The sequence below is a fragment of the Oncorhynchus keta genome, chromosome 3 (genome assembly GCF_023373465.1).
Source record: "Oncorhynchus keta strain PuntledgeMale-10-30-2019 chromosome 3, Oket_V2, whole genome shotgun sequence".
NCBI classification, from domain to species: domain Eukaryota; kingdom Metazoa; phylum Chordata; class Actinopteri; order Salmoniformes; family Salmonidae; genus Oncorhynchus; species Oncorhynchus keta.
The window spans coordinates 26,389,107-26,407,315 of record NC_068423.1 but is presented as its reverse complement, the minus strand read 5'-3'; the positions used below and the strand labels follow the sequence as shown (position 1 = coordinate 26,407,315).

The 18,209-nt window shown below is 47.4% G+C and overlaps 1 protein-coding gene and 1 long non-coding RNA gene across 5 annotated transcripts in view; one reads left to right on the top strand and one right to left on the bottom strand.

Moving 5' to 3' along the window:
- Window positions 1-1,720: 1,720 nt before the first annotated feature.
- Window positions 1,721-18,209, bottom strand: part of pde10a (phosphodiesterase 10A) — a 153,851-nt gene continuing 137,362 nt past the window's right edge. Inside the window, 3 exon segments of the mRNA XM_052494196.1 lie at window positions 1,721-2,564; window positions 7,724-7,812; window positions 7,982-8,062. Of these exon segments, the coding sequence (XP_052350156.1) occupies window positions 2,321-2,564; window positions 7,724-7,812; window positions 7,982-8,062 (414 nt within the window). The 3' untranslated portion in view covers window positions 1,721-2,320.
- LOC127915176 (uncharacterized) lies at window positions 11,038-12,110 on the top strand. 4 transcript variants are annotated; one of them, XR_008090459.1, is made up of 3 exons: window positions 11,038-11,481; window positions 11,722-11,761; window positions 12,005-12,110. It is a non-coding gene; the product is annotated as an uncharacterized LOC127915176 (long non-coding RNA). The 4 variants fall into 4 exon arrangements; XR_008090460.1 differs by lacking the exon at window positions 12,005-12,110 and having other exon boundaries at window positions 11,038-11,279; window positions 11,402-11,481; window positions 11,722-11,890; XR_008090456.1 differs by lacking the exon at window positions 12,005-12,110 and having other exon boundaries at window positions 11,038-11,279; window positions 11,321-11,481; window positions 11,722-11,890.

The window sequence follows — 18,209 nt, the reverse complement described above, 5'->3', positions numbered from 1 at the left end:
GTGCCACCACCAACTGAAACGGTGAGACAGCGGAGAGGAAGGGACGGCACCGTTTGGATGCTACGGGCCGATTATCAGCACAAAATGTAATCACTGAGAGAGCAGGCCTTTACATCTCAAGCAAAAAACTACATCAGCAATGCACTCACCGGCTTTTGTTGTTTATGTGACATGGACATGCTCCAGCACTTCAGGGGCTCCAGCACATGTGGCAGAGACGCACAGGGAGCAAGGAGACCGTTTGGATAGAACAAGCAAGTGACAATGCTACGGGCCGATTATCATACATATACCTCAAAAGTTTTATGAATACAACTGGAAATGGTAAGAAAAATATCAAAGAAAATTTACTGTCGATATTAGATTAATTGAGGTATATAGTATTATTCACAAAATCAATGTTTTCAAATGATAAATGATACTGTATTAATCGTGGTAACTTTCCCAAATTTCCCGGTTTTCCAGAAATCCTGGTTGACGGATTCCTTGATTTCCTCCTTATTTCCCCGTTATTCCAAGAGTCTTGGGAAACTTGGGAAAGTTAAGGAAAATGTGCAACCCTATAGAGTATTCTTATGCCTGCTGTCTTGACATAATGTGCTGGCTATCAATCAATATCTATTCCTTTTAAATCAACGTTGTAGCAATGTGCATGTTTGTCCTGTGCCTTGGTGTGCTATGAACGCAGTACAGAGAATCAATGTACCATTGGACTTGACTCAGGAGCTGTTCTAGTTGGTAAGACAGCACAAACAGATCTGAGACCAGTCTACAACTAGAGCTCAAAAACAGACTGATTGCCCAAGGTTCTGGGTTCTAGAACCTAAAAGATTGATTGCCCAAGATTCTGGGTTCTAGAACCTAAAAGACTGATTGCCCAAGATTCTGGGTTCTAGAACCTAAAAGACTGATTGCCTAAAGCTCTGGGTTCTAGAACCTAAAAGACTGATTGCCCAAGATTCTGGGTTCTAGAACCTAAAAGACTGATTGTGGCAAGTATCGGGGTGGCGAGATGCAGACCTGGTAGGTTTAAATACTATTGGAAATCTTTCAAATACTTTAGCAATTGCTTTAGCCTGCATATATTACCAGATGGGCAGTTGCACTTTTTTTTACACTTGCAACTCTTCTAATTGTTTTATTGTGCCAGGCAAGCTCAATCAAGCCCAGATGAAGTATTTGAAATTATTTCAAAAAATGTTTGAACTCAGGTCTGCCTGGGTGTTGGGTGCTATTTCTGCATAGAACATTGTGACCCTCATGTGACACGACTTGCTAAATGTTGACATGATCTAACTCAGCCCTGTTGGTCACACAAACTTTATCTGTCTGTGCTTTACACAAGACGCTGTTTCTGAATAGAATAGACAAGGGCTGTATGTTTGTTTTTTCTCGATATGTCTTCATTCAAGTACTGCAAAAACACTTTGTTGCTCAAAGTGCCAGAAAACATTCTAGAACATTCGTTGCAACATGCTAATAAACATTATTTCTGTCTCTCTTTGAGAGCCAACCACCTCCTCCCATGTATTTCTGCTTGCGATAAGTTAGTCAGTCTACCGCTGCAGGCAAACAAACAGTACCAATACAGTGCACTACTTTTGAACAGGGCCCATATTGCTCCGGTCAAAAGTAGTGCACTATGTAGTGGATTAGGGTGCCATTTCAGACACATTCATAAAGTCTGAAACGACAAAAAACAAACCAAAAAAAAACAGTCAAGATTTCACACCTCCTGATCCTTTTTAAAGGATTAGAGTGTAAAGACTAAAGGCCTCTGCAAATCACAAGACCGGAACATAAAACAAACCAGCCACAATTTAAATCTATTAAAAACAAACCAACTAAAACAGACCAAAAAAAAACCAACACCACAGACATATGGATCCATTTGGATCGGTATGAATTGGTTCCCGAGCAGTGGAGTTGATCAGGTGAGTCCCCACCTCAAGGACAAGTCCAGGTAGTTCCTCCCTGTTTCTGCCCGTTAGCTTCCGTTTCGTGCCTAATGAACAAGAGCCCGCTGTCCTCCAGCCGTCCATCCGTGTGTCTACGGAGCAATGAACACTGGCAGGGTTTACTCCTCACCTCCCTCACCCAATGAGGTAACTGTGTGGTCCTGAAAAGAATCCCCTTGTTTGTCAAATCCACCAATCACCTTCCCTAGTCCCTACGCATGTGTTCCCCTCCTTCCTGTTTCAGCATGAAGTGAGGCTCTCTAACAGTTCAGACAGGAAGTAGTCCCTGTTAATGGCAGGGGATGTGTTGAGGGCGTATTGACTTGTGAAGTAGTGAGGGCGAGCCGTGGCTTCATTGCCAGTCAGTTGTCCACCTTCACAGGGCCTGAGTCGTGGTTCGATGGTTCCTCAGTGCTGGGCTCTACCCTGCGATCAACAGGCTCTGCCCTGGGATCAACAGGCTCTGCCCTGGGGTCAACAGGCTCTGCCCTGGGGTCAACAGGCTCTGCCCTGGGGTCAACAGGCTCTGACGGAGCCCACACTCCTCTCACTCCACTGTCCACCTCCTCTCCATTTACTATCTTCTCCCACTGACCAAGGTTCTCCCTGTGGAAACACAATCAGAATACCAAAGGGATTTTTACTATTAGCTCTGACTTTGCTGTTGCTTGATTGTTCTTAGCTATCTGTAGATGAATGGACTAAATGTGGTTGTCTCACCTAGCTATCTGTAGATGAATGGACTAAATGTGGTTGTCTCACCTAGCTATCTGTAGATGAATGTACTAAATGTGGTTGTCTCACCTAGCTATCTGAAGATGAATGGACTAAATGTGATATGAGGTTGTCTCACCGAGCTATCTGTAGATGAATGGACTAAATGTGATATGAGGTTGTCTCACCTAGCTATCTGAAGATGAATGGACTAAATGTGATATGAGGTTGTCTCACCTCGCTATCTGAAGATGAATGGACTAAATGTGGTTGTCTAACCTAGCTATCTGTAGATGAATGGACTAAATGTGGTTGTCTAACTTAGCTATCTGAAGATGAATGCACTAAATGTGGTTGTCTCACCTAGCTATCTGAAGATGAATGGACTAAATGTGATATGAGGTTGTCTCACCGAGCTATCTGTAGATGAATGGACTAAAATGTGATATGAGGTTGTCTCACCTAGCTATCTGAAGATGAATGGACTAAATGTGATATGAGGTTGTCTCACCTAGCTATCTGAAGATGAATGGACTAAATGTGGTTGTCTAACCTAGCTATCTGTAGATGAATGGACTAAATGTGGTTGTCTAACCTAGCTATCTGTAGATGAATGGACTAAATGTGGTTGTCTCACCTAGCTATCTGTAGATGAATGGACTAAATGTGGTTGTCTCACCTAGCTATCTGTAGATGAATGGACTAAATGTGGTTGTCTAACCTAGCTATCTGTAGATGAATGGACTAAATGTGGTTGTCTCACCTAGCTATCTGTAGATGAATGGACTAAATGTGGTTGTCTCACCTAGCTATCTGTAGATGAATGGACTAAATGTGGTTGTCTCACCTAGCTATCTGTAGATGAATGGACTAAATGTGGTTGTCTAACCTAGCTATCTGAAGATGAATGGACTAAATGTGATATGAGGTTGTCTCACCTAGCTATCTGAAGATGAATGGACTAAATGTGGTTGTCTAACCTAGCTATCTGTAGATGAATGGACTAAATGTGGTTGTCTAACCTAGCTATCTGTAGATGAATGGACTAAATGTGGTTGTCTCACCTAGCTATCTGAAGATGAATGGACTAAATGTGGTTGTCTAACCTAGCTATCTGAAAGATGAATGGACTAAATGTGGTTGTCTGACCTAGCTATCTGTAGATGAATGGACTAAATGTGGTTGTCTCACCTAGCTATCTGTAGATGAATGGACTAAATGTGGTTGTCTAACCTAGCTATCTGAAGATGAATGGACTAAATGTGGTTGTCTCACCTAGCTATCTGTAGATGAATGGACTAAATGTGGTTGTCTCACCTAGCTATCTGAAGATGAATGGACTAAATGTGGTTGTCTCACCTAGCTATCTGTAGATGAATGGACTAAATGTGGTTGTCTCACCTAGCTATCTGAAGATGAATGGACTAAATGTGGTTGTCTAACCTAGCTATCTGAAGATGAATGGACTAAATGTGGTTGTCTCACCTAGCTATCTGAAGATGAATGGACTAAATGTGGTTGTCTCACCTAGCTATCTGTAGATGAATGGACTAAATGTGGTTGTCTCACCTAGCTATCTGTAGATGAATGGACTAAATGTGGTTGTCTCACCTAGCTATCTGAAGATGAATGGACTAAATGTGGTTGTCTCACCTAGCTATCTGTAGATGAATGGACTAAATGTGGTTGTCTAACCTAGCTATCTGTAGATGAATGGACTAAATGTGGTTGTCTAACCTAGCTATCTGTAGATGAATGGACTAAATGTGGTTGTCTAACCTAGCTATCTGTAGATGAATGGACTAAATGTGGTTGTCTAACCTAGCTATCTGAAGATGAATGGACTAAATGTGGTTGTCTCACCTAGCTATCTGTAGATGAATGGACTAAATGTGGTTGTCTAACCTAGCTATCTGAAGATGAATGGACTAAATGTGGTTGTCTCACCTAGCTATCTGAAGATGAATGGACTAAATGTGGTTGTCTCACCTAGCTATCTGTAGATGAATGGAATAAATGTGGTTGTCTCACCTAGCTATCTGTAGATGAATGGACTAAATGTGGTTGTCTCACCTAGCTATCTGAAGATGAATGGACTAAATGTGGTTGTCTCACCTAGCTATCTGTAGATGAATGGACTAAATGTGGTTGTCTAACCTAGCTATCTGTAGATGAATGGACTAAATGTGGTTGTCTCACCTAGCTATCTGAAGATGAATGGACTAAATGTGGTTGTCTAACCTAGCTATCTGAAGATGAATGGACTAAATGTGATATGAGGTTGTCTCACCTAGCTATCTGTAGATGAATGGACTAAATGTGGTTGTCTCACCTAGCTATCTGTAGATGTATGGCACTCTGGATCAAAGCATCTGTTAAATGACTACAATGTTAAGGGAAGTAGATTGTGTCTATCTCTGTGTGTGTGTATATATCTGTGTGTATCTCTGTGTGTGTGTGTGTATCTGTTTGTGTGTGTGTGTTTATCTGCGCTTGTGTATCTGTGTGTGTGTGTGTATATATATATATATCTCTGTGTGTGTGTGTATATATCTGCGTGTATCTCTGTGTGTGTGTGTGTATATATATCTGTGTGTGTATCTGTTTGTGTGTGTGTGTGTGTGTGTGTTTGTGTGTGTGTCTCTCTGAGTGCGTGTGTGTGTGTATATTCATTTGTAGTCATAGTCAAGGTTTACATACACCTTAGCCAAATACATTTACATGTATATACAATTTTCACAATTCCTGACATTTGATCCTGGTAAAGGATCACCACTTTATTTTAAGAATGTGAAATATCAGAATAATAGTAGATAATAATTTATTTCAGCTTTTATTTCATTTCCAGTGGGTCAGAAGTTTACATACACTCAATTAGTATTTGGTAGCATTGCCTTAAACAATTTAAACTTTGGTCAAACTTCCCACAATAAGTTGGGTGAATTTTGGCCCATCCTCCTGAAAGAGCTGGTTTAACTGAGTCAGGTTTGTAGGCCTCCTTGCTCGCACACGCTTTTTCAGTTCTGCCAACACATTTTCATTAGGATTGAGGTCAGGGCTTTGTGATGGCCCCTCCAATACCTTGACTTTGTTGTCCTTAAGCCATTTTGGCTCAACTTTGGAAGTATGCTTGAGGTCATTGTCCATTCGGAAGACCCATTTGCGACCAAGCTTTAACTTCCTGACTGATGTCTTGAGATGTTGCTTCAATAAATCCACGTAATTTTCCTCCCTCGTGACGCCATCTATTTTGTGAATTGCACCAGTCCCTCCTGCAGCAAAGCACCCCCACAACATGATGCTGCCACCCCCGTGCTTCATGGTTGGGATGGTGTTCTTCGGCCTGCAAGCCTCCCCCTTTTTCCTCCAAACATAACGATGGTCATTATGGCCAAACAGTTATATTTTTGTTTCATCAGACCAGAGGACATTTCTCCAAAAAGTACGACCTTTGTCCCCATGTGCAGTTGCAAACCGTAGTCTAGCTTTTTTATGGCGGTTTTGAAGCTGCTGAGCGGCCTTTCAGGTTATGTCGATATAGGACTCGTTTTACTGTGGATATAGATACTTTTGTACCTGTTTCCTCCAGAATCTTCACAAGGTCCTTTGCTGTTGTTCTGGGATTGATTTGCACTTTTCGCACCAAAGTACATCCATGTCTAGGAGACAGAACGCATCTCCTTCCTGAGCGGTATGACGGCAGCGTGGTCCCATGGTGTTTATACTTGAGTACTATTGTTTGTACAGATGAACGTGGTACCTTCAGGCGTTTGAGAATTGCTCCCAAGGATGAACCAGACTTGTGGAGGTCTACAATTTATTTTCTGAGGTCTTGGCTGATTTCTTTAGATTTTCCCATGATGTCAAGCAAAGAGGCACTGAGTTTGAAGGTAGGCCTTGAAATACATCCACAGGTTCACCTCTAATTGATTCAAATGATGTCAATTAGTCTACCAGAAGCTTCTAAAGCCATGACATCATTATCTGGCATTTTCCATGCTGTTTATAGGCACAGTCAACTTAGTGTATCTAAACTTCTAACCCACGGGAATTGTAAAACAGTGAAATAATCTGTCTGTAAACAATTGTTGGAAAAATGACTTGTGTCATGCAGAAAGTAGATGTCCTAATCGACTTGCCAAAACTATAGTTTGTTAACAAGAAATTTGTGGAGTGGTTGAAAAACGAGTTTTAATGACAGTGTATGTAGTCTATATAATATACTGTGTGTGTAGTCTATATAATATACTGTGTGTGTAGTCTATATAATATACGGTGTGGGTAGTCTATATAATATACTGTGTGGGTAGTCTATATAATATACAGTGTGTGTAGTCTATATAATATACTGTGTATGTAGTCTATATAATATATTGTGTGGGTAGTCTATATGATATACTGTGTGTGTAGTCTATATAATATACTGTGTGTGTAGTCTATATAATATACTGTGTGTGTAGTCTATATAATATACTGTGTGTGTAGTCTATATAATATACTGTGTGTGTAGTCTATATAATATACTGTGTGTGTAGTCTATATAATATACAGTGTGTTAGTCTATATAATATACAGTGTGTTAGTCTATATAATATACAGTGTGTTAGTCTATATAATATACTGTGTGGGTAGTCTATATGATATATTGTGTGTGTAGTCTATATAATATACTGTGTGTGTAGTCTATATAATATACTGTGTGTGTAGTCTATATAATGTACTGTGTGGATAGTCTATATAATATACTGTGTGTGTAGTCTATATAATGTACTGTGTGGATAGTCTATATAATATACTGTGTGTGTAGTCTATATAATATACTGTGTGGATAGTCTATATAATATACTGTGTGTGTAGTCTATATAATATACTGTGTGGATAGTCTATATAATATACTGTGTGTGTAGTCTATATAATGTACTGTGTGGATAGTCTATGTAATATACTGTGTGGGTAGTCTATATAATATACTGTGTGTGTAGTCTATATAATATACTGTGTGGATAGTCTATATAATATACTGTGTGGGTATTGTACAGTATCTTACTCACTTGCAGGCTTGTAGAAGAGGGCTGGAAGGGGGGAAGAGCTCAGATAAAGTGGTATAACATGGGAGTGCAACAGCATTGTAGAACCCCACCTAGAAAAACAGACAAGGAGAATCCAGTAAAGGTGAGGGAACAAGGGCAGAGGGGAGGGAACATCGAGCCAGAATGAGACACAGCCCAGGTAATGTTATGTTGTTCTTGTGTGTGTGTGTGTGTGTGTGTGTGTGTGTGTGTGTGTGTGTGTGTGTGTGTAGTTCTTACCTGCCCCTGAGGAACCTCTTCCTTCTTATCTCTGTCCATCATAGGGATGGGCTGTATACCTATCTTCTTCATCTCATCCCCCTGTAGAGGAGAGGAGGAGAGGAGGAGGAGAGGAGGAGAGGAGGAGGAGGAGGAGGAGAGGAGATAGAGAGGAGATAAAGAAGGGAGGAGGAGGAGGAGGAGGAGAGGAGATTAAGAAGGGAGGAGAGGAGGAGGAGGAGGAGAGGAGATTAAGAAGGGAGGAGAAGAGGGAGGAGGAGGAGAGGAGATAAAGAAGGGAGGAGAAGAGGAGGAGGAGGAGAGGAGAGGAGATTAAGAAGGGAGGAGAGGAGGAGGAGGAGGAGAGGAGATAAAGAAGGGAGGAGAAGAGGAGGAGGAGGAGAGGAGATTAAGAAGGGAGGAGAAGAGGAGGAGGAGGAGAGGAGGAGAAGGGAGGAGAGGATAAAGAAGGAGATAAAGAAGGGAGAAGAAGAGGAGGAGGAGAGGAGATTAAGAAGGGAGGAGAGGAGGAGGAGGAGGAGAGGAGATAAAGAAGGGAGGAGAAGAGGAGGAGGAGGAGGAGAGGAGATTAAGAAGGGAGGAGAGGAGGAGGAGGAGGAGGAGAGGAGATTAAGAAGGGAGGAGAAGAGGAGGAGGAGGAGAGGAGATAAAGAAGGGAGGAGGAAAGGAGGAGGAGGAGGAGAGGAGGAGGAGAGGAGATAAAGAAGGGAGGAGAGGAGGAGGAGGAGAAAAGCAGCAGAGGAGATAAAGAAGGGAGGAGGAAAGGAGGAGGAGAGGAGATAAAGAAGGGAGGAGGAAAGGAGGAGGAGAGGAGATAAAGATAAAGGAGGAGGGAGGGAAAGGAGAGAAAAGAAGTTACAGGAGGATGATGGCAGAAAGAGATGAGGTAGAATGGAGGAGGTTATTGAGATTAAAGGACAAAAGAAAGTGACACCTGATGACATGTACTATGATCAATTTATTCAGAATCATATAGAATGAAGGAATTGATTAACTCCATAAAGCAGTAGTACACTCTGAGAGAAAAAGCTGCTCTCTAGAACCTAAAAGGGTTCTTCGGCTGAAAATAACTATTTTTAGTTTCAAGTAGAACTCTTTCACCACTAAAATGATCTAAGTAGAACTATTTCACCACTAAAAGGTTCTAAGTAGAACCCTTTCACCACTAAAAGGTTCTAAGTAGAACCCTTTCACCACTAAAAGGTTCTAAGTAGAGGCCTTAAAAGGTTCTAAGTAGAACCCTTTCACCGCTAAAAGGTTCTAAGTAGAACCCTTTCACCTCTAAAAGGTTCTAAGTAGAACCCTTTCACCACTAAAAGGTTCTAAGTAGAACCCTTTCACCACTAAAATCTTCTAAGTAGAACTCTTTCACCACTAAAAAGTTCTTATTGATGAGCACTATGAACCACTCATGTGACGAATTAACTCCTTACAGCAATTTTTAAAAATATATATTGTTTAACCTTTTCTTTAACTTGGCAAGTCAGTTTCAGAACAAATTCTTATTTTCAATGACGGTCTAGGAACAGTGGGTTAACTGCTTGTTCAGGGGCAGAACGACAGATTTGTACCTTGTCAGCTCGGTTGATCTAACAACCTTTCGGTTACAAGTCCAACACTCTAACCACTAGTCTACCTGGCGCCCCTAACCACACTCTAACCACTAGGCTACCTGCCGTTCCTACACTCTAACCACTAGGCTACCTGGCGCCCTACACTCTAACCACTAGGCTACCTGCCGTCCCTACACTCTAACCACTAGGCTACCTGCCGTCCCTACACTCTAACCGCTAGGGCTACCTCCCGTCCCTACACTAACCACAAGGCTACCTGCCGTCCCTACACTCTAACCACTAGGCTACCTGCCGTCCCTACACTCTAACCACTAGTCTACCTGCCGTCCCTACACTCTAACCACTAGGCTACCTGCCGTCATTCCTACACTCTAACCACTAGGCTACCTGCCGTCCCTACACTCTAACCGCTAGGCTACCTCCCGTCCCTACACTCTACCTGCCGTCCCTACACTCTAACCACTAGGCTACCTGCCCCCTACACTCTAACCACTAGTCTACCTGCCGTCCCTACACTCTAACCACTAGGCTACCTGCCGTCCCCTACACTCTAACCACTAGTCTACCTGCCGTCCCTACACTCTAACCACTAGGGGCTACCTGCCCCCTACACTCTAACCACTAGTCTACCTGCCGTCCCTACACTCTAACCACTAGTCTACCTGCCGTCCCTACACTCTAACCACTAGTCTACCTGCCGTCCCTACACTCTAACCACTAGTCTACCTGCCGTCCCTACACTCTAACCACTAGTCTACCTGCCGTCCCTACACTCTAACCACTAGGCTACCTGCCCCCTACACTCTAACCACTAGTCTACCTGCCCCCTACACTCTAACCACTAGTCTACCTGCCGTCCCTACACTCTAACCACTAGTCTACCTGCCCCCCTACACTCTAACCACTAGTCTACCTGCCGTCCCTACACTCTAACCACTAGTCTACCTGCCGTCCCTACACTCTAACCACTAGTCTACCACGTTACAAGAATAGAGATGTCGTAGTGAATTATACCACCGCACCTCGGCCCAGAACTCAGCGTAGATGTCATTAGCCGTGAGTCGTGTGATTGGCCACAGCTTGGTAACGGAACACAGGTCACATGCTGTCATCATCAGACCAATCACACGGTCCCTGGGGAAAGAAAAGTAAATATATATATATATACATTTTTTTAAATTATCTATTTCCAGATGTATCAGAGAATATGTCCAGTGTTTGTGTGTGTGTGTGCCTTGCGTTATGTCTAAAGTGTGTATGTGTACGACCCCCTGACCTCTGACCTGTGTTGGTGGTTGTCTAGGTCCAGTGCCTCCGTGGTCAGTAGCTCAGCTAGCTGTTTGCGGTTGCCGAAGTAGAGCGCCAGGTCTGTAGCGATGATGGCCTTGCGGATGATCTCTAACACCTGCTCGTACTCACTGGAAGTCAGGTTGGAGAAAACATTGTGCCCTTCCAGCTATGGGAAACAAAGAGATCAATAAAAAGCAAACGCTCCGCTTACGAGGAGTTCCGCTCAGCTTAGGTGGGATAGCCAGAGGGTACATCCTGGGAGTACCAGCTTAGGTGGGATAGCCAGAGGGTACATCCTGGGAGTATAGCTTAGGTGGGATAGCCAGAGGGTACATCCTGGGAGTACCAGCTTAGGTGGGATAGCCAGAGGGTACATCCTGGGAGTATAGCTTAGGTGGGATAGCCAGAGGGTACATCCTGGGAGTATAGCTTAGGTGGGATAGCCAGAGGGTACATCCTGGGAGTACCAGCTTAGGTGGGATAGCCAGAGGGTACATCCTGGGAGTATAGCTTAGGTGGGATAGCCAGAGGGTACATCCTGGGAGTACCAGCTTAGGTGGGATAGCCAGAGGGTACATCCTGGGAGTATAGCTTAGGTGGGATAGCCAGAGGGTACATCCTGGGAGTATAGCTTAGGTGGGATAGCCAGAGAGTACATCCTGGGAGTATAGCTTAGGTGGGATAGCCAGAGGGTACATCCTGGGAGTATAGCTTAGGCGGGATAGCCAGAGGGTACATCCTGGGAGTACCAGCTTAGGTGGGATAGCCAGAGGGTACATCCTGGGAGTATAGCTTAGGTGGGATAGCCAGAGAGTACATCCTGGGAGTATAGCTTAGGGGGATAGCCAGAGGGTACATCCTGGGAGTATAGCTTAGGTGGGATAGCCAGAGGGTACATCCTGGGAGTATAGCTTAGGTGGGATAGCCAGAGGGTACATCCTGGGAGTACCAGCTTAGGTGGGATAGCCAGAGGGTACATCCTGGGAGTATAGCTTAGGTGGGATAGCCAGAGGGTATATCCTGGGAGTACCAGCTTAGGTGGGATAGCCAGAGGGTACATCCTGCGAGTACAGCTTAGGTGGGATAACCAGAGGGTACATCATGGGAGTATAGCTTAGGTGGGATAACCAGAGGGTACATCATGGGAGTATCAGCTTAGGTGGGATAGCCAGAGGGTACATCCTGGGAGTATAGCTTAGGTGGGATAGCCAGAGGGTACATCCTGGGAGTATAGCTTAGGTGGGATAGCCAGAGGGTACATCCTGCGTAGTACAGCTTAGGTGGGATAACCAGAGGGTACATCATGGGAGTGCAGTAGGTCCTGGAATGTTCAGGGTAGTTTGGATACTTTGCAAGTTTTTGTGGTCAATTTGAAATTGAAGCCTGTTAATTCAGGAAGTAAACTGAGATTGCAATTCAATAACTGAAAAAGGACATCTATTTTCAATGACATCTCAATAAATGTCAAAGTAAAAGCTATTTATTAAAAATAAATCCACTTTTGAAGTTTTAAATTCAAATTGCTTTCTTAATTGAAATATCTTCCATTAGAATTGACACAACACTGACACTTCTGTGGACAAGGATTCAGGGTACCTGATCATCACCCACCAAAGATGAGGAATTTGAATTGGGAGGGGACACCGGTGAATAACAGAGCAGCTGTTAGGGGGAATGTCTGAAGAGTTAAGACCCTCCCGGGGAACATTTGGAAGGCAGCTGACTAAGCGTGTGAGAACAGGTGTGTGTGTGTGTGTGTGTGTGTGTGTGTGTGTGTGTGTGTGTGGTAGTCCTACCTGCAGGATGGATACAGTCTGGGAGAAGTGGTGCTGCTCCATTGTAGACGTGCTGTACAGGGCAGCTAGAGGATGGTCAAACTTCTGCAGGTAGGTGTTACTGTATCCTCGATGGTCCAGATCATGACATAGACAGGCTATCAGCAGACCCTTCTTCTGTTGATGGGGGAGAGAGAGAGAGGAGAGATGGGGGAGAGCGAGGGGATGGGGAGAGAGGAGATGGGGGAGAGAGAGAGGGGATGGAGAGAGAGAGAGAGGAGATGGGGGAGAGAGAGGGAGATGGGGGAGAGAGGAGATGGGGAGAGAGAGAGGAGATGGGGAGAGAGAGAGAGAGGATGGGGGAGAGAGAGAGATGGGGGAGAGGAGATGGGGGAGAGAGAGGGATGGGGAGAGAGGAGATGGGGGAGAGAGAGGGGATGGGGAGAGAGGAGATGGGGAGAGAGAGAGGGGATGGGGAGAGAGAGAGGAGATGGGGAGAGAGAGAGGAGATGGGGAGAGAGGAGGATGGGAGAGAGAGAGGAGATGGGGGAGAGAGAGGAGATGGGGAGAGAGAGAGGGGATGGGGAGAGAGAGAGGAGATGGGGAGAGGAGATGGGGGAGAGAGAGAGAGGGATGGGGAGAGAGAGAGGAGATGGGGAGAGAGGAGATGGGGAGAGAGAGAGGGGATGGGGAGAGAGAGGAGAGAGAGAGGAGATGGGGAGAGAGGAGATGAGGGAGAGAGAGAGGGGATGGGAGAGAGAGAGGAGATGGGAGAGAGAGAGGAGATGGGGAGAGAGGGGAGAGAGAGAGGGATGGGGAGAGAGAGGGAGATGGGGATGGGGGAGAGAGGAGATGGGGAGAGAGAGAGGAGATGGGGAGAGAGGAGATGGGGAGAGAGAGAGGGGATGGGGAGAGAGGAGATGGGGAGAGAGGAGATGGGGGAGAGAGGGGATGGGGGAGAGAGGGAGATGGGGAGAGAGAGAGAGGAGATGGGGGGAGAGAGAGAGGAGATGGGGAGAGAGAGGAGGGGGAGAGAGGAGATGGGGGGGAGAGGGGATGGGGAGAGAGAGAGGGAGATGAGGAGATGGGGAGAGAGAGAGGAGATGGGGAGAGAGGAGATGGGGGAGAGAGAGAGGGGATGGGAGAGAGGAGATGGGGAGAGAGGAGATGGGGAGAGAGATGGGGGGAGAGAGGGGGATGGGGAGAGAGAGGGGATGGGGAGAGAGAGAGGAGATGGGGAGAGAGAGGAGATGGGGGAGAGAGAGAGGAGATGGGGGGAGAGAGAGAGGGATGGGGAGAGAGAGAGGAGATGGGGGAGAGAGAGAGAGATGGGGGGAGAGAGAGAGAGGGGATGGGGAGAGAGAGAGGAGATGGGGAGAAGAGGAGATGGGGAGAGAGAGGGGAGAGAGAGAGGGGATGGGAGAGAGAGAGGAGATGGGGGGGAGAGAGAGGGGATGGATGGAGAGAGAGAGGGGATGGGGAGAGAGAGAGAGGAGATGGGGAGAGAGAGAGGAGATGGGGAGAGAGAGGATGGATGGGGAGAGAGAGGGGATGGATGGAGAGAGAGAGGAGATGGGGAGAGAGAGGGGATGGGGAGAGAGAGGGGATGGGGAGAGAGAGGATGGGGAGAGAGAGGGGATGGATGGAGAGAGAGAGGGGAGGGGGAGAGAGAGAGAGGGGATGGGGAGAGAGAGAGGAGATGGAGAGAGGGGATGGGGGAGAGAGAGGGGAGAGAGAGGGATGGGGAGAGAGAGAGGGGATGGGGAGAGAGAGAGGAGATGGGGAGAGAGAGAGAGGGGATGGGAGAGAGAGAGGATGGACAGAGAGAGGGGATGGATGGAGAGAGAGAGGAGATGGGGAGAGAGGGGGATGGGGGGAGAGAGAGGGGATGGGGAGAGAGAATGGGGAGAGAGAGGGATGGATGGAGAGAGGAGGGGATGGGGAGAGAGAGAGAGAGATGGGGAGAGAGAGAGGAGATGGAGAGAGAGAGAGAGGGGATGGGGAGAGAGAGGGGAGAGAGAGAGGGGATGGGGAGAGAGAGAGGGGATGGGGAGAGAGAGAGGAGATGGGGGAGAGAGAGAGAGGGGATGGGGAGAGAGAGAGGATGGACAGAGAGAGAGAGGATGGACAAGTGCACATGGAAGTCAGCTACTGATAGAATTAACCCTGTTTAGAATCTATCCTCATTCTATTTAGGAAACAGGAAGTAAATGACTGAATTGGAATGGATCCTCTTTCTAAACTTTACTTTATTTTAGCTCTTGACTATGCTATTGACAAACTGACGGATGGACAGACAGACAGACCTCTATCTCAGTGAAGATGCCGGTGGTCTTCTGCAGTATGGCGTACATACAGTGAGCCACGTTCACCGCATGTTTCCAGTTGTGGTAGGGAACACGCCGATAATTCTTCCTCACAGACATAGTGAACCTGCACAACTTCTCTAGCTCAAAACTAGAAGGAGGGAGAGGGAGAGAGGACGGAGAGGGTGAGAGGACGGAGAGAGAGAGGACGGAGAGGGAGAGAGGACGGAGAGGGAGAGAGGACGGAGAGAGAGAGGACGGAGAGGGAGAGAGAGAGGACGGAGAGGGTGAGAGGACGGAGAGAGAGAGGACGGAGAGAGAGAGGACGGAGAGGGAGAGAGAGAGGACGGAGAGGGAGAGAGAGAGGACGGAGAGGGAGAGAGGAAGGAGAGAGAGAGGACGGAGAGGGTGAGAGGACGGAGAGGGTGAGAGGACGGAGAGAGGACGGAGAGGGAGAGAGAGAGGACGGAGAGGGAGAGAGAGAGGACGGAGAGGGTGAGAGGTCGGAGAGAGAGAGGACGGAGAGGGAGAGAGAGAGAGAGGGGACAGAGGGAGAGAGGACGGAGAGGGAGAGAGGACGGAGAGGGTGAGAGGATGGAGAGAGGACGGAGAGGGAGAGAGAGAGGACGGAGAGGGAGAGGACGGAGAGAGGACAGAGAGAGAGAGTACAGAGAGAGGATGGAGAGAGAGAGGACGGAGAGAGAGAAAGGGAGAGAAAGGGAGGACGGAGAGGGAGAGGGAGAGCAGACGGAGAGGGAGAGAGGACGGAGAGAGGACGGAGAGAGAGAGAGAGAGAGAGAGGACGGAGAGGGAGAGAGAGAGGACGGAGAGGGAGAGAGAGAGAGGACAGAGGGGAGAGAGGACGAGAGGGAGAGAGAGGACGGAGATGGAGAGAGAGAGGACAGAGAGGGAGTGAGAGAGGACGGAGAGGGAGAGAGAGAGAGAGAGGACGGAGAGAGGACGGAGAGGAGTGAGAGAGAGAGGACGGTGAGAGGACGGAGAAGGTGAGGACGGAGAGAGAGAGAGAGTACAGAGAGAGAGAGAGGATGGAGAGGAGAGAGAGGATGGAGAGGGAGAGAGGGGACGGAGAGGGAGAGAGAGAGGACAGAGATAGAGAGAGGGAGAGAAAGGGTGGACGGAGAGAGATAACGGAGAGAGAGAGAACGGAGAGAGAGAGAGGAAGGAGAGAGAGAGGACAGAGAGAGAGAGAGAGGACGGAGAGAGAGAGCGGACGGAGAGAGAGAGCGGACGGAGAGAGAGAGCGGACAGAGAGAGAGAGCGGACGGAGAGAGAGAGGACGGAGAGTGAGAGAGAGGTCAGAGAGAGAGAGGACGGAGAGAGGATGGAGAGGGGGAGAGAGTAATATTAGTAATTTTCTTATAGAATCTATGGGTATATATGACTAAGTTAATTTGTCTCGAAGAATATATGGGTACAGTATACAATAAAATGCAAATTAATTACTTAAAAATCATACAATGTGATTTTCTGGATTTTTGTTTTAGATTCCGTCTCTCACAGTTGAAGTGTACCTATGATAAAAATTACAGACCCCTACATGCTTTGTAAGTAGGAAAACCTGCAAAATCGGCAGTGTACATGACTGTACATGACTAAATTAATTGATCTTATAGAATCTATGGGTATTTATGACTAATTGAAATTTATCCCGTAGAATCTATGGGTTTATTTGACCAAGTTAATTTCCCTGATGACCTTCACGTACCTGGTCTCTCCACATGAGTTGTGGACCATGTAAACAAAGACAGCCGGCCACAGCTCCTCAAACTGACTAATGTCAAAATGAAACCTGAAGGAGGGAGGAGAGAGAGGGAAAGAAAGAGGGAGGGAGCCTCTTAGTTTATGATGGCCCTGCAGTGTGTGTGTGTGTGTGTGGGGGGAGAGAAAGTCAGACTGGCTGTAGATCAGCAGGGCTGAAACAAGCACGCGTGCACACGCACAGGGTCCCTTCCTTCCTGCTCTGGCCATTCTCTCCTGTCTGTCTGCGTCAGGGCCGTTCTCTCTCCTGTCTGTCTGCGTCTGCAGGACCGTCTCTCTCCTGTCTGTCTGCGTCAGGGCCGTGAACTCTCTCCTGTCTGTCTGCGTCAGGGCCGTCTCTCTCCTGTCTGTCTGCTTCAGGAACGTCTCTCTCCTGTCTGTCTGCGTCAGGGCGTCTCTCTCTCCTGTCTGTCTCTCCTGTCTCTCTCCTGTCTGCGCGTCAGGGCCGTCTGTCTCTCTCCTGTCTGTCAGTCTGTCTGCGTCAGGACCGTCTCTCTCCTGTCTGTCTGTCTCTCTCCTGTCTGCGTCAGGCCCGTCTCTCTCCTGTCTGTCTGCGTCAGGACCGTCTCTCTCCTGTCTGTCTGCGTCAGGGCCGTCTCTCTCCTGTCTGTCTGCGTCAGGACCGTCTCTCTCCTGTCTCTGTCTGTCTGTCTGTCAGGAACGCTCTCTCCTGTCTGTCTGCGTCAGGAACGTCTCTCTCCTGTCTGTCTGCATCAGAACGTCTCTCCTGTCTGTCTGCGTCAGGACCGTCTCTCTCCCCTGTCTGTCTGCGTCAGGACCGTCTCTCTCCCTGTCTGTCTGCGTCAGGGCCGTCTCTCTCCCCTGTCTGTCTGCGTCCAGGGCCGTCTCTCTCCTGTCTGTCTGCGTCAGGACCGTCTCTCTCCTGTCTGTCTGCGTCAGGAGCCGTCTCTCTCCTGTCTGTCTGCGTCAGGCCGTCTCTCTCCTGTCTGTCTGCATCAGGACCGTCTCTCTCCCTGTCTGTCTGCGTCAGGACCGTCTCTCTCCTGTCATCTCTCCTGTCTGTCTGCGTCAGGGCCGTCTCTCTCCTGTCTGTCTGCATCAGGGCCGTCTCTCTCCTGTCTGTCTGTCTGTCTGTCTGCGACCCTGTCTGTCTCAGGACCGTCTCTCTCCTGTCTGTCTGTGTCAGGAACATCTGTCTCTCTGTCTGTCTGTCTGCTGTGTCAGGAACTGTCTGCAGGCCTCTCTCCTGTCTGTCTGCGTCAGGACCGTCTCTCTCCTGTCTGTCTGTCTCTCTCCTGTCAGGGCCGTCTCTCTTCTGTCTGTCTGCGTCAGGGCCGTCTCTCTCCTGTCTGTCTGCGCCAGGACCGTCTCTCTCCTGTCTGTCTGCGTCAGGGACCGTCTCTCTCCTGTCTGTCTGCGTCAGGACCGTCTCTCTCCTGTCTGTCTGTCTGTCTGTCTGTCTGTCTGTCTGTCTGTCTGTGTCAGGACCGTCTCTCTCCTGTCTGTCTGCGTCAGGCCCGTCTCTCTCCTGTCTGTCTGCGTC